The sequence below is a fragment of the Pavona decussata genome, unplaced genomic scaffold (assembly GCF_977016875.1).
Source record: "Pavona decussata unplaced genomic scaffold, jaPavDecu1.1 SCAFFOLD_233, whole genome shotgun sequence".
In the NCBI taxonomy this organism is placed as follows: domain Eukaryota; kingdom Metazoa; phylum Cnidaria; class Anthozoa; order Scleractinia; family Agariciidae; genus Pavona; species Pavona decussata.
This window is the reverse complement of record NW_028145638.1, coordinates 1431566-1455289: the sequence shown is the minus strand read 5'-3', so window position 1 is coordinate 1455289 and position 23724 is coordinate 1431566. Positions and strand designations below refer to the sequence as shown.

The 23724-nt window shown below is 39.7% G+C and overlaps 1 protein-coding gene across 1 annotated transcript; it reads left to right on the top strand.

Annotated features, from left to right (window-relative positions):
• The first annotated feature begins 852 nt into the window (after window positions 1-852).
• On the top strand, window positions 853-23633 carry LOC146458301 (uncharacterized). Its single transcript, XM_085090659.1, has 14 exons — window positions 853-1122; window positions 2728-4523; window positions 5075-5229; window positions 5969-6406; window positions 8299-8396; window positions 10224-11092; window positions 11779-12004; window positions 14216-14614; window positions 15181-15274; window positions 15706-16475; window positions 17561-18047; window positions 19046-19490; window positions 21174-21332; window positions 22016-23633. The coding sequence occupies exons 1-14, from the start codon at window positions 1078-1080 to the stop codon at window positions 22098-22100; spliced, it is 6066 nt and encodes a 2021-aa protein (XP_084946785.1). The 5' UTR covers window positions 853-1077; the 3' UTR covers window positions 22101-23633.
• The last annotated feature ends 91 nt before the right edge of the window (window positions 23634-23724 follow it).

Below are 23724 nucleotides of genomic sequence, written 5' to 3'. Positions count from 1 at the left end.
GTGTTGTTTTTTGTAATTCAAAATGCATTGGTATATAATAATAATAAAATAATAAAGCCGTTGTTGTTGTTAATTTTTGATAATATATGACGTCCATCTCATGCTTATAACAACCACTTTTTTGTGGGGTCGAAAAAAATGAGCTAGGTTCGTTTCATGTGTCTGGCTCATGAATGAGACCAAAGACCGATTTGAAGGAATAAACGACCAAAAGGGTGTTTAATATTTTCAGGTTAGCCAAGGTGGAACTTGTTCGAGGACACTTGAGTTTGGCCTAGTTTTCACCAGTTTACTGTACAGTACTATTAAAGTTCTTCATGATCCGAGGTAAACACAGGTTCAGGGCTGTTTACTGCACTCGGATAATTAATGTGGTGAGCTGCATTGCTTGAGAACAGGCTTTATATCGCCTCAGAATAAAACTTTAAATTCTAAACCAGGTCTGATTAATTCGAGACAACTTTTCAGTGACTAACTAGCGCAATTATTTTTTAAATGGTTGCCTCTAAAGTAAGGGAATTATTACCAAATGAACCATTAATCTATTTTTTTTTAGGGCGTGAAAGAAAATACCAACAAATTAATTGATATTAATGCAAAAAAAAAATTAGGTACTAGAAAAAAAGTGGGAGCGTTTCCTTCAATAATATTTGAATTTTGATCAAGATTTTTAATTTTCTTGGGAACAAGTGTTCTACTGATTTTCGACTTACAGCGAATCACGTTTTCCAGATTCATCAAACGTTCTTCCCCTCATAAAGTAAAAGTAGCCTGCGAACGCAGACGTATTTCCGGTGAAGCGACATTTCTTTCCACCACCGATGAGAAGACTGGGTTCCAGAATAGTTACGCGGGCTCAACTATTTGTGGCGCGAAAAAATGCTTGAGGCGATCAAAGATTTTCATGTTATTGAGCTACTGTTTGGAAAATCTCTCGCTTTTTAGGCACGTTCTGTTGATGTTCGTCGAATTTTTTACTTTTGGTCGCTAGTTGATTTCTCGATGTGCCAAGGAGTTTAATCTTCGCAAGGAAAACGGCTTGTCTGATCGCGCTTTTGTCGCGGAGAAATTGATTCCATGTCAACAGCAATGGTCGGCGATGAAACTGAACTAAAATCGGCGGTGAGTTCAATAACATTGAATGATTCGGAAGATCAAATAATAATTCATTTAAAAAGAGCTCTTACCACGTAAAAATACGATTTGGCTTGTAAAATATGTCCAGGGAATGATGGTTTAAATAATGGTTTACTTGTCGTTTTCAGTGACTGAAATGAAAGTGACACATGTCAGTCAAGGGAAATTTTATTTTGTCACGGAGAAATTGAATCCATGTCAACGGCAATGGTCAGCGATGAAACTGAACTAAAATCAGCAGTGAGTTCAATAACATTGAATAATTCGTAACATCAAATAATAATTCATTAAAAAGAGCTCTTACCACGTAAAAATACGATTTGGCACGTAAAATATGCCCTGGAGGGAATGATGCGTTTAAATGATGGTTTACTTGTTGTCGTTTTCAGTGACTGAAATGAAAGTGACACATGTCAGTCAAGGGAAATGTATGCCCTAATTTTTTCCCTAGTGAAATTCATTGCTAGGTTTTTTTTTGAGAATTGCACTTACAGCTGTAACTCTTTTAACACTGAATTTGGGTAGAACAAAACCAAACCATGTGTTGAATTATAAGGAATTACATGTGCAGTGTAAGCTTTAAATACGATAACTTTACAATTCCCAGGTTTTGCTAAAAGGCGGCCTGCGGCCCACCTCAAAGCCCACGGCCCGGCAGCCCTCAGCCCTCTTCCCAGTTCACGGCACCATGGCCCGCGGCCCGCCTCACCTCAGTTCACGGCGCGGGCAATTTTCTTTACCCCTCTTCAAGATAATGGATAACTAATTTAGCCTAATTTAGCTCAGATAGCTTGCAGGTAGCCTATATATTTGGGGTAAGGATATCTAGCCCCAAAATTGCTAATTTCAGTAGTCAGTCGTCGGTAGTCTAGTGGTAAAGTTCCGCTTGGGAATCTGATGACCCGGGTTTGACCCTTCTTTTTCTAACTCAAAAAAGTAGGAAAAAGTAGCGAAGTGTTTTATTTATAGTATTTCCAGATTTTTGGTCAGCGGTATACTACAGCGCATGCTGAGATGTGCATTGGCATGTGAGTGTGGGCTTTGAGGTGGGCCGCGGGCCATGGGCTGCTGGGCTGTGGGCCACCTTTAAACAAAACCCTATAATTCCCTTGTTTCATTTATTATATTCAATAACTGACTGATGAGCCATTGATTTTTGGTGAAGCAGGCTCTTAATTTGTACTGATAACTGCACTATGTGAAATAATTGAGCCCGTAATTGTCAATACTGTATCCATTTTCACGATTTTCGTGGAATATTGCCAGTGTGATTCCAAATTGCGTGTGTACATACATGTACTAGATAGATAAAATTTATTATTAAAATGTCTTGAGAGCCAAGCACCCTGTGAAGACAGTGCCAATTAGGGACACAATTACAGCTGAGATACTAAGAAGTAACAACTTACAATCAAAATCTGAAAGCTAATACTACTACTAACACTGGTAAATACAATATTATTAAAAATTTATGTTGCCTGTTCTTTGAACATGGCAATATTTGGAAGTAAGAGTATCATGTTTTTTTGACCTGATGTGGCAAGCTTGTAACATTCTTGAAATTCTTAGCTGAATCTGTTTGTCTCATAGGCTGTGGAAGCAGATGGCTGTCAAAAAGAAATCAAGAAAGTTGGGTTGATTGACTCATTTTTTCAACCTATCAGGTTAAAAGGAGATGTGAAATCCACATTGGGAAATGAGAAAGAAGTGAATTTGAATCAAGGATCAGGTGATGCCATCTGTGTTAAGAGGACTACAGAAACTGAAATTTCTCATGAACATGATGAGAGAATTCCATCTGATCAAGAGGAGAAGTCCTGTAGCAGAAAAACAAACGATTTGTCAGAAAAAGGGAAACTATCTGATAGTTTTCAAGAATCTTCTCAGAAAGAACCTGTGAAATCCAAGCGAGTAAAACCTAAATGGTCTGTCACTTGTGCTGTGCGTAATTCTTCAAAATATTTGAGCAGTTCAGGCTCTGACTTTGAAGAGGATGGTTCGACATTCTTTGTTGCAAGAACTAAAAAGGCACAAAAGGCTGGAAAAAAGAAGGCAAAAACTGGATCAGGTATTGAGATAATCAGTGGTATTCAGGAATTTGAAGGAAAAAGTTCTGCAGATGATGTGGACAAAGAAAGCAAGCCTGTTAGCAAAACAAGGAAGTTAGTCAAAAGCAAGGGAAAAAATGATTCAGGAAGCAAATGCCACATCGATTCTCTAAAATGCAGTGAAAATGCTGTGGAGTGCATTGATAGTGAAGACAAAGGAAGCAAACCTGTTGGTAAAATTGAAACACAGAAACCAATTAAAACACCTGAACATGCTTGTAGTCAAGACTCAGCTGAATTAAATGAAGAGAAAAATATGCAACACAAAGAAGCAGAGATTTCGTTGAGGTGTGAAACTAAAGAAGTGAGAACTAGTGCGTTTGATATTTTAATGAAAAGTCAAAGACCTAAAAAGCAAGAAGAATCAGAAAATTCACTTATTGAAGCTACAAACACGACTGCAATTCCCACCGAAGACGCGCCTGATTCTTCATGTTCTTGCGAGGTCATTAATGTTGTGGAGAAACTCCAATCAAAAGCAAGTGTTACTTGTCAATCAAAATCACCAGCAACAGAAGAATCTTTGTTTGATAAAATCAGAACCACCAGTTCTTCTGAGACCAATGCTTTTGAGTTCTTGATGAGGAAAGGAAGATTGGGTAGAAGTCATTGTGGTGGAGAGTCCCAGGTAGAATCTGAATTAGATTGTGAAGCATCTGAAAATATAGAGGGTTCATTGAAGAAAAAACCCAAGAAAAAATCCTTTGAATTTCAGTTGAGTATACGTGCAAGTGAGAAGAAGGAGTTTGAGTTTTCATTAGATTCTGAGAGAATTGAGAGTGCTGGAGATAACTACAACAAAAACTCCGAGGGAACAAATAAAAGGAAAACAAAGAAACACAGGAAAAATAACTGTGAATTGGCTGAAGGTATTACTGATGAAATCGTTTACAAGGAAAAATGCAGAAAGGAAGTTGAAGTCTCTAAATCCAAGAAAAGAAAGAAAAAATGTAAAATTGAGAGTAATGTCAACATTGAGGAAGATGCAGCCGACATTTCTCTGATTGAAGTGAGCTCTGATGCAGAGAAAATGAAACACAACAAGGGAAGAAGAAAATCACAAAGAAAAAGTTCTTCCACTACCGAGGCAGTAACAGTGGATGTAGAAATTAATGAGGCCCTTGACGACAAAGATTTTGAACCACCGGCAAACACTGCAAGAATGAAGGCAGGCACCAAGGACAAAAATGTCCGAAAGAAAACGAAGAGAAAGAAAAGTGACAGTAATTTCTCAGCAGAGCAGCTATCTTCTACAGAGTGCCAACAAATTTCAGTCAGGTACATGTACACATACATGTAAAATTTGTAGTCCCATAATAAAAGCCCCCTAATAGCCCATTTAAAAATTATTATTTCACTTTTGTTACTAGGCATATGTTCTGCACATCTCGAAATACTCTGGTTTCCCATGGGTGGTGGCTACTGACACAGGGATATTTTTGCGCGGTTTAAAACTATCCGAAGAAAGCAGAACTTAGCAAGTGCTCTTGATATCCAGAAAGAAAATTGGGAGTAACCATACATTTTTAAGAAGAATAAAGCTTCAATTAATAATTTTTTTGGAAAAAACATTACATACATTGCTTTGTATTTTACTGCTTTTTAGTCAGTAATTTTTTCCCCTCTACCCTTCTACCCCTTATTGAAGGGGTGCCTGGAAAAAAGCCCTAAGTGACTCCTGATAAACTGCTAGGATCTCCTTCCAAATTTTCTTGTTATCGCTTGTGAAATTAAAAGGAGAATTTGATCTTACATCAGAAGTCACTTAGGGCCTTATTCCGTGCACTCCTTCAATTGTTACACCTGTATCTTGTTAACATAATTTGCAGTTCTTCTGAAGATATTGAAGATAATGGAAAGACCAAGATGGAAAGAGCCCCAAATGAGGCATTAATAGTTCACGATGATAATGGAACAGCTGCAGACAAAAACGAAAAACTGAAGAATAAAAGAGAAATGGGAATAAAGGAAGACTGTAACAAAGGTAAGCTAGTAAACTTATATCATTTTACATACAGCTTTCATTTTCTAAGGGATCAAAGTCTTGTTTCTCCTAACGAATCAATAGAGAAATTAGAGTTGCGTTTACAGCAAACAGCAAATGGCAGAAATGATCATGTGACCATGTTTATCCTACATTTGCCACTTGCTGTTTTCAGTAGTTTTACGTAAGCATCAAAGGTCAGAATTATTTTGCACTATTCTCATCTACGTACTCATTTGCCAAGAAAACATTAACGCGAATCTCACGTTCATCGCTTACCGCCTACGCGATTCTAAATCTCCCCATTGTGTTTTACAACTAAACAACACTCAAAAAGAATTTTTTTCAAGAGCATCAACTGAGAAATGCAACTGGCAGAGCTTTCATTGAGGTTTGACCCACATGTTGCATTGAGCAGCATATCATTTGCACCTTTACAAAACTTGTGAGTAAAATGAACCCACAACAGTCGAGATCAGCCATAATAGCAAGATGCCATCAAGGGTATTCACCTGTAAGAGTTGTTATGGGTTATGCATTGCCCAGCTGGTGTTCTTGTCCTAGCAAATAATTAAATAAATATGTATTTCGACTTTGACTTTCGACTTTGATTTTGATGAAAAGCTGGTAAGAAAAGATAGTCATTCATGTAATTAATAAAATTAATTGTAATTAATTGTTTAAGTAATTGTTTAAAATAGGGAGGTTCAACGTGAACATGTTTGTTCTTTAATTTTAGAGCCAAAAGCGATAGCTGCAATATTTCTGAAGAGGAAGCCAGCACCTCATAAACCTGGTACCACAGAAGATGATGACGTTACCGCTGATGGTCCAGTCCCATCACTTTCTGCTGTCTGTCCAGCAAACAACTTAGCTAGCACAGCAAATAGAACAAAAGGCAGTGCTGTGGAACTACTCCCGCCCATAGAAAAGACAGTAGCCGAGAAGGAAGCTGCCAATAAAGCATTCAAGGCTCTGTTTACTGGTGCAAGCTCTCAGAAGAGTATTGCACCTACTGCTAGTGTTGCTGAAGCCCTCCCTGCTCCATGGCCATCAGTTAGTCATGTGTTTCAAAAAGATGACGATACTTCCACTGATGTTAAGTTTTGGTGCCTTCCTTGGCCAGCTGAAAAGGCTTTTAATTTGGATGTGAAGGAATCTAACTCATCACTTGATGGTAAGTACTGTCAATGTACTGTCGATGTACTGTTAATGCAATTAGAGTGGTTTCCAATTGATGAGTGTCATAAAACCAAAACCAATTTATTGGAAGTAATTATTACTCTGACCATCACAACAGATGCAAACAACTAGAATAAGAATCCAAAGCAAATACATGTAACTGGCACCAAGCGTGGGAAAACATGTGCGGCGAAAGCACGATTAGTTTTGGTTTGGATTCCAATTGGCTGCAAAAGTGGCATGAGTTTTGTTAACCAATCACAGAGCGTAGTAATGCCAAACCAAAGCACCTGCAAAATTGCTTTCGACACTCAAATGAAAACTGCTCCATGCCACCAAATAATAAATTAATTAGAACATGGAGCTTGTTTTTTGGAATCTTTACATTCCACTTTTGTGACTAACACTGTGAATAAAGGCCAGTCTTTCCCTAAGGCTTACATGTACATGTACTTGCCATTTGGCAGTTGACCTTTCACCTTTCTCTATTTTCACTGGACCCTGATAAGCTTCAGCTGCACTGTTGTTTTAGGGTTGGGAGCATTGTCCTTTTGTTCTCTCGACCAACCATGTGAGACATTGCAAACGGTGCAGGTCACTACCCTTATGTTACATCCCTCACGATCCTTAGGGACCTAGACAAGTCTTAAGAAAAATTTAATCTTTTTAATTATTCACAGTTGTGATTTTACTCTGACAAAGGGAGCAGAAGGGCTGAAGAAAAATTTAGTATTGTTATACCTTTTTAAAGACCATGTACAGTGTACACGTGTTATTGTCCTAGATGGGTACAGGGTACCGGTACTCATTAGAGCAAAACACACAAGAGCATGTGAATGACATTTTCCCACTGTCTCTAATAGTGCTAGAGAATACTGCAAACTTTACCCAAAATGATGAATATTATACTCGATTTTCACATGGCAACAAAAATTGTATCAAGGCCTTGTTTGTATGCTCCATCGCAGCCTTCACCCTGACAGTCGATACATTCACACAAACCCTGCCTCAGATGATTTTCAGCACCATGCTTAACCTATCCAAAACTGTTTAGTTATTAATTTGTATGATTTTGTGAGATGGGCTATTGAATCAGAATTCAAAGAAAAGCTCCTGGAGATGTGTACATTTACAGTGCAACGAACTCAACCGGTGCCACCCAACATTGATCAGCCAATCACAGGCCTCGTTCACAACAAAGAAGTCTGGCATAATCAAAAATAAGAACATTTCAAAGTGTTGGTTTTTTCAGTGGCCCCAGTTGAGTTCGTTGCACTGTAAATAAATAATTTATCACGATAAACTACAAATAAAATTGGTAACTGCATGTACATAGTTGTAGTATCCAGACTCAAGGAAAAGATTTCTTGTCCATCTTTGTATTATTATAAGCGATTAGGTCTCTGATCACTGACAAGAATGGACTAACAAAAGTGTATTGCACATCTACAGGTGTATCGCATAAAACAATATTATTTGGAATGCAGAAGGCAATAGGCTATTATTATTACAGTATAATTATTATTATTATTATTATTTTTATTTTTTTGTAGTTTTGTCTTTCTGGACAGTGGGGCCTCACAGTTTCACTCATATTTGTAGCCAAGATTAATAATTATTTGAAGGGGTGTGCAGAATAAGGCCCTTAGTGACTTTTGATGTAAGATCAAAATCTCCTTTTGTTCTACAAGTGAATACAAGGCAATTTGGGAGGAGAATCTAGGAAATGATCAGAAGTCAGTTAGGGCTTTTTTCCAGACACCCCTTCATTTGTAATTAATTTTTTAATGTCGCAACTGTACCATACAGTATGATACATACTGGTCATATTTTTCTTTCGACCAGCTGGTATGACAATAATCAATTTTGCATTCTATTTTTTACAAGGTACTCTGGCAAATGTGTTTGGCAGTAGATCCTTATCATCAATACAAGATTCCATCATGTTTTGTGGTAGAAAGGATGTGGTTGAGTCCATGAAGTTGGTAAGTACATATAACTGATTGTTTATTTGTTTATTCATTTACCATGACAACATGTACTAAACTGAGTGGGTCGGTTATTAAAAGACAGTTTAGACAGTGTTTAACAAAACCACGTTCTTAGCCATTTTCAATTTTGTCAACAGTCATAATATCTAAACATTGTCTGCTGTTAACGATAACAAGAAGGCTTGCATACTAGACTAGAAAACTATTTATCTACCGGTACTTAAAATAAATCACTTATAAACGGATTTTGGAGGCCCACTGATTGTCTTAAGCCACGGTCTAAGTTAGACTCTGTTTAAATAACTGGCCCAGTGACTATATGTAACAGAATGGTTGAGAAAAGAGGACAGCAAAGTGGCCATGTGTGACCAACAACACAGCTGAATATTTGAGCATGCTAATGTACCTTAAGTCTGTTTGTGCAATCATAAACACAATCACAAGGAATAGAAATGTGTTTCTTCTGTTATGCTTTTACATGTTCACGTACATGTAATGCTCGCTTGGAAACAAAAAATATGTGCCTATTGCTTGGTTAAATGTTGCTGTTTTAATCTCATAATGCTTGCATCATACATGTAAATCAGCCTACATGTATTAAAGATAAACGTAGTTGTAGTTTGGCCTTTAGGATTGGTAGTAACTTGTTCCAAGGGGCTCAACTGAAATCCATAATATTGTAATGAATATTATTGGCCAAGTGGTGTTTTTTTCTTTTTGGATGGAAACATTGTGTTTACAGCTCTTCCTGTATTGTTAAGCACATATATTTTTTATTTAGGGTGTGTTCCTTTGGGATGATCCAGATCAGGATCAACGATCCAAGATCACTCAAATCATGGTGCATCAAATGAACCAAGGAATCCTTGCCCAGAGTGGATTCGTCGGTTCCTTTGATGCACCATGATCCGAGTGACCTTGGATCATTGGTCCTGATCTGGATCATCCCAAAGGAACACGCCCTTAGACTTAAATACGGACTTTTGAAGTTGGTCAGTGTGGCAGAAAAAGGTATCCGCATTGTGTTACATTTTTCCCGTAGACAAGGAACTTTGCTCCACATTGTCTCTCTATCCAGATAAAAATAAAGTGTACCTAATCTTGTGGTGGACTTGATTTTTTATTTATTAATTTTTTTTAATGAAGAAGAATTTTATTGCACTACATATTAAATACCTACTACACTTTTCAAATAATACAAAAAACAATGCAATACTATTATTATTCCAATGTTATTATAATACAATACCATATTACACTTGTATATGTCAGAGAATTTTCGCACACAAATAATAAACACACACAAAAAAAATCGTGCATAAGCCGTTGCATTATTGCAGCAGCTGTTACTTAAAAAATTAGCTGAAGCTCATGTAAGTACAGTAAAAACCCGCATATAAGAACCTAGTGATTTAAGAACTTACAGGCTGAAATTTGGCATTTAAATACCCAAAAATATAAGAACTTGTTGAGCCTGGCAAAGAAAAATAGGTTCTTATACAAAAACAATCACTCCAATTCTGATGGTCAAAATTCTGTATGTTATTGTTTAGCAAACAAGGCAAGCATTTTTGTTGTCGAAAATACAAGTGCTAAACCATTTTGTATCAGTAGTACAATATTTCTGCCAATGGTTACACTACGACAACCTCTGAAAAATAAGAACCTATTAAGAACCTAATCAGCCTGAATTGTGAAAAACTACCCTAAAATATAAGAACCTGTTCAGCCTGACCTCGAAAATTCTAGGTTCTTATATGCAGGTTTTTACTGTAGAAGAAGGAGTAGAATGCGTGATTTATACTTGGTCTATTTTAACAGGAAAACCAAACAGCACGGCCAAATTTCCCAGAAGCAGTTATCAAGAAGCTTCTTTCAGAGTTGGCCTTGTTCTACCCTGGTGTACCTCTGAGGAAACTGTACAAACGATACTCTACTAAGCTGGAAAAGCACAAAGCAGCTGTTATCACAGGGGAAGGCAAGCAACTTATTCCAGAGAATAATATGCAGGCGCGTGATGGAGAAAAGAATCAGAAGAAATTAGGAAGTAAGGAAGGAGAACAAGAAGCAGAAAACAAACATTTAGTTGGGAAGAGAGGACGAGGCAAGCGAAAGTTGTCCAGTGATGGCGGAGTTAGTCAGGAGAAAAAGATTGCAAGAAAAAGTGGTGATTTCTCTGCGACGCTGCCGTCTGAAGATCAGAGTGTTTCAACAGATCAGTCTGCGAAGAAAACTTGCAAGAAAAGAAGAAAAGGAGATGATAATGATGATGATGATGATGATCAAGCTCAACAGCAGATGGCCAAGGGTCGCAGATTGTCCACAAGACTCCAGAAAAAGAAGACCTTGGTGGAATCAGAAAGTGCAGATGATAACTTGCCACAACCTAAGAATTCCACAAACAGAAAGAAGCGAAAGAGAACAACTGATTCGCAAGAAGAAGACAAAGGAACACCTGATTTATCTAAAGAGCAAGAGAAGTCTTCTGATGCGCCTGTAATGTCCAACAATGAGGAACCTCTGGCAGATGGTTTTGTCAGTGACGCAATGTGGACAGACTTGTATCGACCTGTTCATTCCACTGAAGTCATGGCAAATGCTTCTGCTGTGAGCAAACTGAGATCCTGGTTGGAAGAATGGAAGGTCAAGAGAGAGAAGACTCTCAGAAAAGAACTGCAGCAACAGAAAAGGTATTCAACTGCATGAACTTAATAATTTGTTAGCTTTGTTTTACAGCCCATTATAGATGAAGTACAACTGTAGCATTGGAGTTCTTAATAATTTTTCATTAATTGTACATTATTAGGTGGGAGTGGCACTTTGATTCTCACTAGAATGTTATCATCTTCATACATGTATTACAAAGTGTATGGAGTGGCAGATTTGGGTGAATATTACATGTTACTTACAGTGTACTAGATCTCGCTGTCCAGTCACTTCTGACATGTATTTACATGTAGAATACAAACAACAACAACAATATTATTGATTTACTCTTTTTGTACTCTGCATGCATTTACTTGCTTGCAGTTTAGGATATACAGTCAACTCAAAGGTTTGGGTTATTGGGATTTCAAGTTATCGAGGGTAAAAATATAGAAAATGACCTGAAAGGAAAGGAAAATTAGTTCGAGTTAGCGCAAGGCTCGAGTTAGCGAGGGTTCAAACATAGTTTCGAGTACTTAAGTCCTTGTGCTTTGCTAAAGACATGCACTGTTACAACTGGTAACGTACCAAATAACTGTATGCTGTCTCCTAAAAGTGTGTAACTTATTTGTTTGGCACAGATTTTTCTTGTGTGTCCTGATCTGACATGGTGTAGTTTTGCAATTCTGGATCTCTATACTGTATGTTTTGGTTTTGCTTTTGTACTTAGGCTCTTAGCAAAGCAGAAAGGCAAGCCATCCAGCGGCCAAAGCTCAAATCAAGCCCTGGAGTGGTGGGATGACGACAGTGACTCTGACTTTCAGATGAGTGATGATGCTTCAGATGATAGTGATACTGAGTGGGGTGGGCTGAGTACTGCTATGTTCATTTCTGGTCCCACGGGAGTCGGAAAGACTGCCATGGTATATGCATGTGCTGAAGAACTTGGATACAAGGTACTCTTGTTATTCATAAAACAGTTATAGTGCTGTACCTACATTTCAAAAACTCATTAATAATAATTCATAAGCCCATTGACCTATCAAATGGTTGATAAAACATCACGTGCAGTGGTTTTAAAACTCGATAAAACCTCGTTATTAGTATGCGGTGTTTAATGTTTTCCTCGTATGCTAATTTCCAATGTTCACAAAAGCATTATTGTTATGAACTCTCTTGACACGCTTTTCCAGGATTGTTTTGAAGCCGTTCAAAAAACTCGCAGCACCTGTTTTATCGGGTCTAAAACCACTCGGCTGCGCCTCGTGGTTTTCAATCCCAATAAAACACTGCTGGTCGTGTTTTAGACATTACCTAAAGCCTTAATTCTTCATACAGTACCATAAATGTATATGGTTTGCATCATGGTGATGGTTATGGAATTTACCCCACCGTCAGCCCTCTCAAATATTACAATGACTGTCAAAGTTCCCATGCGCTGATTGGCTCGTAGATATTAGGGAGCTTAAGCAACGACGACGGCAACGGAAACGAAAACGAAAACGTCACCTGAAAATATATTTTTATTTCATTTGTGCTACTTCGCGATTATTTCAACTCGTTCAACTTTTACAAAAATGGCGAACTATCCAGGAACCAAATTGGTAAGAGTGGCGTACAAGTTAAGAAAGAAAATTAATGAAAAATTCACCGTCGTGCGTTCACAATCTCCACAAAACCTTAAATGTGGTCATTTTATGTTGCTGTTTTGCAGAGTACGGCAAAGAAATGTATCAAAATGTAAACGCACGTGCAGAGCGATTGCTTTGGCTCATTAAACCTATTGTTTTGCGGCGTTGTCGTTGCCGTCGCCGTCGTCGTTGCTTAAGCTCCCTATTAGGGACCTTAAGCAGAGACGACGACGACGACGACGACGAAAACGAAACTTAAAAAATTACCTTCGCGGCTTCTGAATAAATTCGCAATGATTTATACTCAGTTTGCGCAATGTAGCCGAACTATCGAGGAGCTAACGTCGTAGGGGCGCCTTTAAAGTTCAGAAAGAGAAAGGAAAATTAATCATCATGCGTTCACGTTCTCCGTAAAACCTTAAATTTGGTCATTTCACGTTGTTGTTTTGCAGAGGACGACAAAGAAATGTACCAAAGTGCATAACGCACGTGCAGATCCAGTGTTTTGCTAATAAAACTATTGTATTCTGACGTTCTCGTTCACGTCGCCGTCGTCGCTGCTTAAGGTCGCTATTAGGGAGTTTACGAAGCCACGACGCGACCCCGGGGAAAACGTCGATTAAAAAATAAATTTATATTTTACCTACGAATCTCGCGATACTATAAAGTCATTTACTCTGTTTATCAATGACAAAACTGTTCCAAAACTCAATCCGAAACACAGCGATAAGATTTGAAATAAAAATTCAACATTTAGTCGTGGTGGTGCACGTTCTCCAAACAACGCAGCATTTGGTCATTTCACGTTGTTGTTTTGCAGAGGACTGCAAAGAAATGTACAAAGATTTATAACGCACGTGCACAGCTTTTGTTCTGTTAATTAATTCTTTTGTTTGGTGACGTTCCCGTCGCCGTTGCCGTCGTGGTTTCGTAAACTCCCTATTGTCTCTAAAGGCTGGTTTCCATATGATCGCAGATCGCAATAAGGTCTGCGATCCTGCGATCGTTATCGCAGACGATCGCAGAAGATAGAACCATGTTCTATCTAAAGGCTGGTTTCCATATGATCGCGGATCACAGATCGCAATAAGGTCTGCGATCGTCTGCGATCATATGGAAACTACTTCTGCGATCGTGATCGCAGACGATCGTAGAAGATAGAACCATGTTCTATCTCCTGCGATCGTCTGCGATCAATTGCGATTGTTTGCGATCTGCGATCTGCGATCATATGGAAACCAGCCTTTAGATAGAACATGGTTCTATCTTCTGCGATCGTCTGCGATCACGATCGCAGGATCGCAGACGATCGCAGAAGTAGTTTCCATATGATCGCAGACGATCGCAGACCTTATTGCGATCTGCGATCCGCGATCATATGGAAACCAGCCTTAAGACAACTGACAATGAAACACGCATGAAAACGAAAAGCTTCAGTTTAGAGTACTTTTGGTTTTTGAAGCAAAAAAGTAAATTGCACGTGCATGGTTTTAAAACCCATCCTATTGTAGTAAAACTGCTTTTGATATTTTCTAGGTGTTTGAAGTCAACAGTTCCTCCAAACGTTCTGGCAAGCAGATCCTGTCTCAGCTTGAGGAAGCCACCCAATCACATCTAGTCATCAACAAGCCAACAACGAACAATAAGGGTCCCACCCCTGAGTCATCATTTGCAGGCCTCTTCAGCAAGCCTGGGGAGAATTCTCCACGTACCTCTGGTCCCCTAGGTGCTTTTTTGCAACCAGCTGGAAGTGCATCTCAAAGCAAGGACAAGAAAAGTGGAAAGAAAGGAGGGAAGGAAAGCAAAGGAAAGAATGTGAAACAGAAGAAAGATAAGGGAAAATCTATTCTGAAGCAACCATCACAAGCATTCAGCCATGATGGCACAGAGTCTAATTTGTCTTCCAAGGCAGCTTCCCTGATTCTGTTTGAAGAGGTTTGTCATATCACTGTCCATACCGAAATTCAAATAGAGAGCTTGAAGAGGCAGTGTCACCGATTTTTAGTGCACCTTTGCGAAAATGCACATTTGTATCGATGGAAATGTTAAAATAATGGTTCAGTATTGTTAACAATTACCCTACGAGTATACATAAGCTAGTATTTGTTATCTTTTGCTGCGGATGGCTTGGATGGAAATCAATTACAACTTGAAAAAAATGGCCAGTTTTTTTTTTCAAGTTCTTCCTGTGTTTTTTGGACAAATTGCTAAAACCTGATGTATAAACTTTTCTTCATTAAAGATTCTTCAAAAATATTTTTGTTCCTAAGTTTTAACATAGACTTTTCTTAACCATTAGCCTTTAAAAAATGTATTTTGAAAAAGCGACATAAAAACCTTGAGTAACTTGTAATGTGCGACTAGCGTTAAACGGCTTTCGAGCAAGCGGGCCTTGTGTATTTTTTTTTTTAATCTTACTGATCAAAGAGATTCAAGTGATATTTAGCCATTGAAATAAGCCAAAGTAGCCAATAACAGTATCTTGCTCTCCATTTATTTAGGTTGATGTTATTTTTGAAGAAGACAAGAGTTTCTGGATGGCAGTGAATTCTTTCATGCAGAATGCCAAGTGTCCAATTGTTCTGATCAGCACAGGTAAGAGACTGGGTGGTATGTTTGTCACAAGTCAAGTTACTCTGACAAATTCTGGGTCTTTAGTGGGAATCGAACTCACGACCTTCCAGAACCTGTAAGTATCCAGTTGTGCGACATACACTGTAGCTCATCGCGATTCGCCCATAGCTCAGCGGAAAAGCGTGCGACCGGTATAATCGTAAGCTGGAAGATCATGGGTTCGATTGCCCCTGCGGACTTAAAATTTTTCTGAGCAATGGGACTTGCAACAAGCGTACGCCGTTTGAATCAGTTGTTGCTCCAAGGTCGCACCAAAGTCGAACTGGATTGAATTAAGAACGCCGTATCAGGGATGGGGTCTGATTTGAGTCAAACTTAATTGTACTGGTTTCGTTGCATGGAAGGGATGGGGTCTGAATCGGGCCTTAATTCACGTGTGCATTCTTTTGCAGAATCTCAAGTAAGCTGTGAAGGGAGATATGAGCAGATCAATCTCAAGCCTCCATCAGTTAATCTCTTGTCTGCACACCTGCAGCTTGCAGGCTTGATGAACAACATGTTTATCAATCCCGATGACTTGAAGTCTTTGACGGCACACAACAACTGCGACATCCGTAAGTCACTGCTCAACCTACAGCTCTGGGCTGCGTCCGGCGGAGGGGTTAGGACACCATACAAACGACCAGCAAGTTTGAAAGAGAAAGGCAATGTTGCTGACCAGAATCAAACTTCTGTAAGTCATGATAGCAACATTGGGTGTGCAGTCACAGATATTACTGTTCCCTCGCGAGAAGTCCTGCAAATTGAGCCTGCTACAGCTGGTGGAGTTCTGACCGATGGTGGAGAGGAAAGTATGTTCCTTTCACTGAGTGACTGGCAAGCGATTAAGAGTGCTGGAACAAGACACAGCTCGCGTTCTTCTCGAATTGGAAGCCTTAGACAAGCTGAAGGTGATAATTCAGATTCGGATTTTTCTGAACCGAAGAGGAAGACCCTAGTGTGTGCTGATGGATCGACCGACTCCATCTTTGAGGTCACGGACACCAACGACAGTCAGCCAGTTAGCAGTAACGACAAGAAAGTGGACGATTCACTTCAGCTGCCCCCGATGGATGGATTACTGTTTGAGAGCGTTCATGGCCTCCTGAACTGTGTAGCTGAGCCAGCTGTGGGTTCATTGTCAGTTTTACAAGAAGTGGAAAAGCCAGGATTTCCAGGACAGGTAGAATAGGTGTTTGATGTACGTTTTCCTGCACCATTGTGATAGAGCACAAGCACAACTAACGTTGCACGACTGTGTAGGATTTTACTGACTCTGAACGTCTGTAAGACGCCATTTGCTATGTCAAACTAGACAGTAAACTAGCGTCGAATGTAATTCCTTGAAAATATCACAAATAATTTACATTATTATATCTCGCCGACCGGTTGGCTCAGTTGGCTGAGCATCGGACTACCGTGCGGGAGGTAAGGCACCTGCAAACGGTTAGACTTTCTAGTCTTCTCGGATAAGGACGATAAACCATAGGCCCCGTCTCACAACACTTCAATGTTCATAACCCTGTGGGACGTTAAAGAACCCAGACACTAATCGCAATGAGTAGGGCATGGAGTTCCCGGTGTGCTGGTCTGGTCTTTGTGGTATTTCATGATTATATAAGTTGGGTGGGTTGGATGAGGTCGCTGATGGACTGATAGCGGCTGCAAGCGGCGCCTATATACGCTTATGTCCAATCTCACCTTTTGCACGGAAGTAATGTAAACCGCATTTCAATATGTATATAGAAAATGTGGTATATAAATACCATTACCATTACAATCTCTCAGTTAGTACGCGCGGTGTGATTGGTCAATTTTGCGAGCCGTATTTTGCCCGCTAAATTTGAAAGTTTCCTTTCCCGCGCGCCCGATTATGATAGATATCTTACTAACCTCGTTTTCTTGGTCCGTAGTGTAAGTTACGGATCCTCGTTTTTCCCGTTGATTTATGGCCCAAGCGCGAAAATCAACGGGGGAAAACTCGGTCCGTAATTTGCAGTACGGACCTCGAAGAGGTCTTTATTATGCTTCAAAGCAAACCTTGGCGGCTAGGTAAACATCCACTCATACCCATCTCCACTTCATTGACCGCTGTCACCGCACCAACGCAAAGTCGAACAGAGTTCATATTCGATTCGTATCGTTAATTTGAGTTGTGTAACTCTGGTCGAATGTATAAGATTTTGACAGCGCCGGACTATGTTTTTGTTTAGGTACCGTCCTTAAAACACATTGTAGTAACTAGTGTTTATATTTTTCCTTACACAGGATAGCAACATGTCTGACAAGTTACACCTAGCGCATTTCAGCCAAGGACTCGATGTAAACCTGACACACGTAAACTTGAGCGCCCTTATGCCGCTGTTTGTCGACTCATCAGCTTCACTGCCGAGCGAGAAATACGAGACAACTGGCTTACGTGAATTCAAGGAAAGCAAAGTTGCCTCTCTGGTTAGCAATGAGCCTGAAAAATCCAAGTGTGGGAACATATTTTCTGACACAAGCCTCTTTGATGATGGCACTGATCAAGCAAGCAGCAAAACAGATGATGACAAAGGTGTGGAAACTACAAGCTGCGCAGAAGAGTCGGACAATAAAACTCCGTTAAGTTCCCAGGACTCTACGGACACAGGATTCAGTGAGTCGCAAGTACACGGGGAGACTGGTGAGAGCCGGCAGGGACAGTCTCGTGAAGAACAACCGGAAGCCAATTCACAGGCCGGAAGTAAACTTTTGCGCCGGACGCCTTCTAAAGGTATGTGGAAAGTTTAGATGCCATCAGATTGTTAAGATCGTTAATTTCCGGTTCTCCTTTTTTTTCCGATCAGTTATACTAGTGGTGTTTAATTCTTCCACAAATCCGTTCCGAAGTCGGGATTAGCCGCAGAGAATGGTCCACTAAACCTCAAATGTCCTTGAAAAAAAGTCCTTCTGTTGTTTCGTCTTTAACTACGCCGTCTATTTTGTTTTCCTTTTGCGGTTGAAATCATTGAAGTTCAGTTGTCCTATAATTTAAAAGTTTGCGACAACATCCATTCGACCTCATTGCCTGATGAAGGTCATTTTACAGTAGGCAAAGTAACCATGTCGTGCGAAGCCACCAGGCTTAGCAGCACACTATTTCGGGCCGTGTACATGAACAAGCACATGACCACTCGAACATGCGTTGCCTGTGCGACTGTGCTCGATGCCAGGAGCTTTTGAGATTTTTGTATATCACCTGTTTTACCTCGTTTCCGTGCTGCGCTGTTTGCCTCGATTCCGTGCCTTTGCTGACGGCAAATTGTTAACCTCGGTTGTGCGAAATCTTGCGCATAACTTCACTGTTGCTACTTGCTTTGATAGTCAGCGTAGGTCTACGAAAATTTTGTAAGTTGAATTATTTGCCAATTAATCATGACATGGCTTAAAAACGTCGTTAAGAAGTTTTTCTAGGGTATCGCAAAACTCTTCGGCTCAAGTGGGCGAATGCTCCTGTGGATTTTCCGTGATCAAGCGAGCAATACGCCATCTTTCGATCTTGTAAGACCTGGACTTCACTTTACTACAAGAGGCATTATAGACAAAGTACCGCTATATAGTCACAAGTCAGTGAAAAATAGTGGATAAGCAATTTCTCATGTCGTCAACTAGGTTGCCGAATTAATGGAATGGTCACACACTTTGTTTCCACCTTTCGCTGCTAAACTTCCCTTTTCCATGGAATATTCTAGTTATTCTAAAGTAATTTTTTATTGGTTTTTCCCTTTACAGAAGAAAAGTGTACCTTCAAAGCTCTGGAGATATTTAAACAGTTTGCAGAAAACATTTCGTACGCAGACGCATTTTGTCCAAGCCTTTCTAGTTCCCAGCCCAACGCGGCACAGTTTGGATGGTGGGGAGCACCTATAAAGCCTGGACTCACAGACGAGCACGTGACTGTACAGGAATCCAGTGATTGGCTGGTTCGTGATACGCGTGCGTCTATTCGCGGAGCAATAGAAGTGGCAAATTTGGAGACTTGCCGCGCTAAAGTGAAATCTTTATCTGAAGATATGGAAAAAATAGGATGTTCAAGTCAGAATGAAATCCCACACGATCCGACTTCTGATGTTATAGAAAGCGAGGTGCACAATTTTAAAATGTTAACAGACAGCCTCCCATCACGTGATTCCAATACTGTACTTCGTTTGGATACAGTTAGCCAGGCACAGAAAAGGTAAGAGATTCAAGAAAACTATCCGTTTATCAGATTCGCGAGTTGTATTAACCCTTTAGAGCTGTTTCCGATTGTCGGCAATATTATTTTTAGTTGCTTGGGTTTTTTTTTCTACACCCTACAGACTGTTTAAAAATCCGATATGTTACCGTCGTTTCATCCGTTTACTTCTAAATACCAGTGTAATTTTCCGTTGATTTGAGTGTCGGAAACTGCCATTCGTTTGCTTTGTGATTGCTTATAATATCGCGCCACTTTCTCGATCAGTATGAAGTGAAGCAAAACCAATTGTGACTCACAAGCGCGCGTTTTCCTGTTCTAGAAAAATTCACTGTCGTTTGCTCATGTTCTCCACAAAACCTTGAATTTGGTCATTTCACGTTGTTGCTTTGCGGAGGACGGAAAAGAAATGTACCAAAATTTAAAATGCACGTTCGGAGCGATTGTTTTTGTTCACTGTTCATTTGCAGCGTTGTCGCTGGCGGCGTCGTGGTGTTCCCTGACATATTTGGTGCTGGACAAAAATGTTTGAAAAATCATAACTCAGTCAATATTGCTCCTACTAAAATAATTCTGTCCTTATCACCCGGCGGCCAAGTTGAGTCTCGCGGGAATAAAGAGCTTTGTTTTTGCACGGCAAGCCTCGGCCAGACGCGAATTCAGTGCGAGGCTTACCGTGCAACAACAAAGCTTTTATTCTCCTGAGACTCAACATGGCCGCCGAGTGATAAGGGTCTATTGTGGGATTGCGTACGGACGGACGGACGGAAGTGACGTCACAACCAAACCAAAATTTCTCGCATTACGGGTTACCAAAATCTCTTAGCTGTGGAGCCCCGCGCGCGCGCCCGCCCGGAGCTCCGCTATTACATAGAACGTCACCACTATAGGAGAAACAGCGTTTCAGTTACTCCGTTCTAGGCTTCGGTAGTTTGAGTTTATTTTCGAGTTTCCCAAACAATAATTTGTGTTGTATTCAGAAAACATGTTGCGAAGATTGCGACGATGACTTAAACGTCATGAAAGCCTGGTGCTTTTTTCGATGAGAAACTAACTCATTCCACCCAAGAGTGTCCAGACGAAGGAAAGAACTAGCTTCGTAACTTGTTATAACCCATAAGCCCGATTTTGAAGCCTTTTGTCGCCCTTGGATCCAGGTGGATCTGTTTGCCGTCAGTCTGAGGGCTAATAGACCCTTCTCCAAAATGGCGGCAACAGATTTGATTGAGTTAAAATTGAACTGAATGAAAAACTGATACCAGCACTGGAAAGACCACCTTTACTTAAGTACCCTTGCAAAGCTTCAGCATATTAGGTGTTATATCAGCTTAGGAAATATACGGTGAAATTTGACAAATTTACAGACGTTTGTATGACTGGGGGTATACGTCATACCCCCAGTCATACAAACGTCTGTAAGTTTTTCATTTTTCAACTTACATTTTCTCAGCTGATACACCTGATATGCTGAAACTTTGCAGGGTTACTAAAGTAAAAGTGCTCTTTCCAGTGCTGGTATACGTTTTTAATTTTAACTTATTTGAATTTTCGGCCGCCATTTTGGAGAAGGGTCTATTGGTTCATTGTTTTGCTTCCAGGTTTGCTTGCATCTGATCCGTTACCTTGGTTTTCCTTGTGTGACTAGATTGAAAACGACACTAATGGTGACTAATTTTCTTTCAGTGCTGCAACAAGCCGGAGAAAGCTTTACAATTCCTTAGGACCTTGCATCCCTACCCTTTACCAGTGCAATCACCGCTGTGTGGTGCGTGACTATATTCCAACTTTCCGCTCACTGTGTCACTCGGAAAGACTTCGAGAGGAGGCGCACCTCAAACGCAGGTAAAACAAGTACTATTATTTACAGGGGCAAATTAACCTAGGGGCAACTGGAGTAGGTGCCTAGAAACATAAGTTTATGAGGACCCTACTTAAGAGTAACCGTTTGTGTAGCTATACTTTGAGGAGTGTTGTGTGACGACCTGAAAAACAGCTGAGTATCCTTTGGACACTATCGCTACAAGTTATTTTCAATGTTTGTATTCACTTGTGGGAACCGTGAAATTTATGAAGTACAAAAATTGTAAACGATAAAATGATAACCTAAACAAAACGGTAAGCTAAATCGAAATGTGAAAAACTGAATACTGTACATGTACTACATGTAAGGGGGGAGGGGGGCTTAAAAGAGAGCTGGGGGGCTTAATATCTTTCTTTCCCTGAAAAGGAGGGGGGGGGGCTTATTAGAGAGGGGGGCTTAATAGAGGATTTACGGTACTTTTATTATGGATGAGTTGAGGCAGTAGATCGGAGAACAAATTTTATTATAATTTTTTAAATTGATTAATTAATAAAAAATATTAATAGTTCCTGTCGCCGGCTGCACAAAGTAGATTAAGAGTTCTGCCAAAAATTGAACTTAGGGCAATCGGAATGACATTGTGCCATCCTGTACATCCCAAATCTTCTAAAGGACATCCATTATCTTGTTGACGTTAATCTTGATGTATTGTTTTTATTTCCAGATTCCTTCATTATCTGAACTCCAATTCCTTCCCTATGAGCCGTTTAGCTATGGATACTTTAGCCGACTCCTACCTCGGTATTTAATTTCACAACTTTATAGAAGGTCGCAGTCTCTCCTGTTGAAAGGTGCGGACTCTATTCCCGAAGGACCTCCTGTACCTCCTGTCACACTGTGTTTAGTTTAGTGATATTCATTTTCCCTGTTACTCCAAAATCCGCTAAGGTGGAGAGAATAGCAAAACAAAAGAACCATAATTCGCGAAATATAAACTACACAAACAGCACCAAATAGAACAACTGATCAGTACATTTCATGTGGGTGGGCACGTGGGAGAATTTAAACAACAACAAAAACAAAAACAAACGTGTATGACATAATAAACACAGGAAAGTACTGCTCAGTAGCTTCCATTTGAATGGTCGCACTTTAGGATTTAATCCATAGAATAACTACCTTGTACAGCATAATAAACAGCACCACAGGAAAGTACTGCTCAGTAGCTTTCATTTGAATGGTCACACTTTAGGATATCACTTACACTAGAGGCTCAACAATTGGAAGCATGATAACACCACAAGAATGTACTGTTCAGTAGATTTCATGTAAATATTCACACCTGATGATTTTGACCACAAAGACATTGAGAACAACAATTTTCATCAGCATATCAAACATGATCACAACCCAATAGCTCTCATTTGGATGGTCACATTTCTGGTCTTCATCTACGATCTTACACGTCAGAAACCACCTTGTGCAGCATATATGAAGAGTACTCTAGGAGGCTTTCATTTGAATGTTCATACTCTCCTAAGTGCGCGCTCTCCATTCTGATTCTTCTAAAAGAATCGGAAATTCTTTAGGTATTTTGGCAATAGCCATATTCTGTGAATCTCTCCTATTTTGTGTAAATAAATCACGCAGAAAGTCTAAACGTTTGATTGTAAATAGTTCCCAGTGTGAAATTATCGTGTGTGCGGACCGTATAAAAGCGGTATTCGTGAATTTTTGAGTAGGCAAATGGTTTTATTTTCTTTTTCTTTGGAGGAAAGTGTTCCAACGGTTAGACAGAAGACTTTGGGAACGAGTTTGGGCAGCTAAATGGCGGGACATTAGGAAGTTTAAGAAGCTACTACGCGACGGCAACGAAAACTTCACAAAATAATGGGATTTAATGAGAAAAACAAAGGCTCTGCACGTGCGTTATAAACTTTGGTATGTTTCTTCGCCGTTCAAACAAAGTGAAATGACGAAATTCAAGGTTTTGTGCAGAACCTGTGCACATGACGGCAAATTTTTCATTCCCTGTCCCAACTTGAACGCCGTTCCCACCAGTTCTGTTGATGGATAGTTCGGCCACATTGTGCAAGTTGAACAAATTGGAATAATCGCAAAGTAGTACAAGTAACGCGAACTTAAATTTTCAAGCGACGTTTTCGTTGGCGTTGCCGTCGTGTTTTCTTAAAGTCCCTAGTGGAACATTTCTACGGGACTAATCAACATGTAACAAAGAAATGCATTCGTTGAGAGAATAATTCGCGAGAGAAGTCAAACTGTTTCTGTGTGTAATAGTTTTCCTATAAAGAAAGTCAAATAAAACTTAAATTTTTAATCAAGTCTTAATCATGCAGTTTGTATTAATTCAAAAAGAACCTACTTTGTCTGTTTGCCGTTGCCGTGTTTATCTAAGAGTTTCCAAATTTTTTT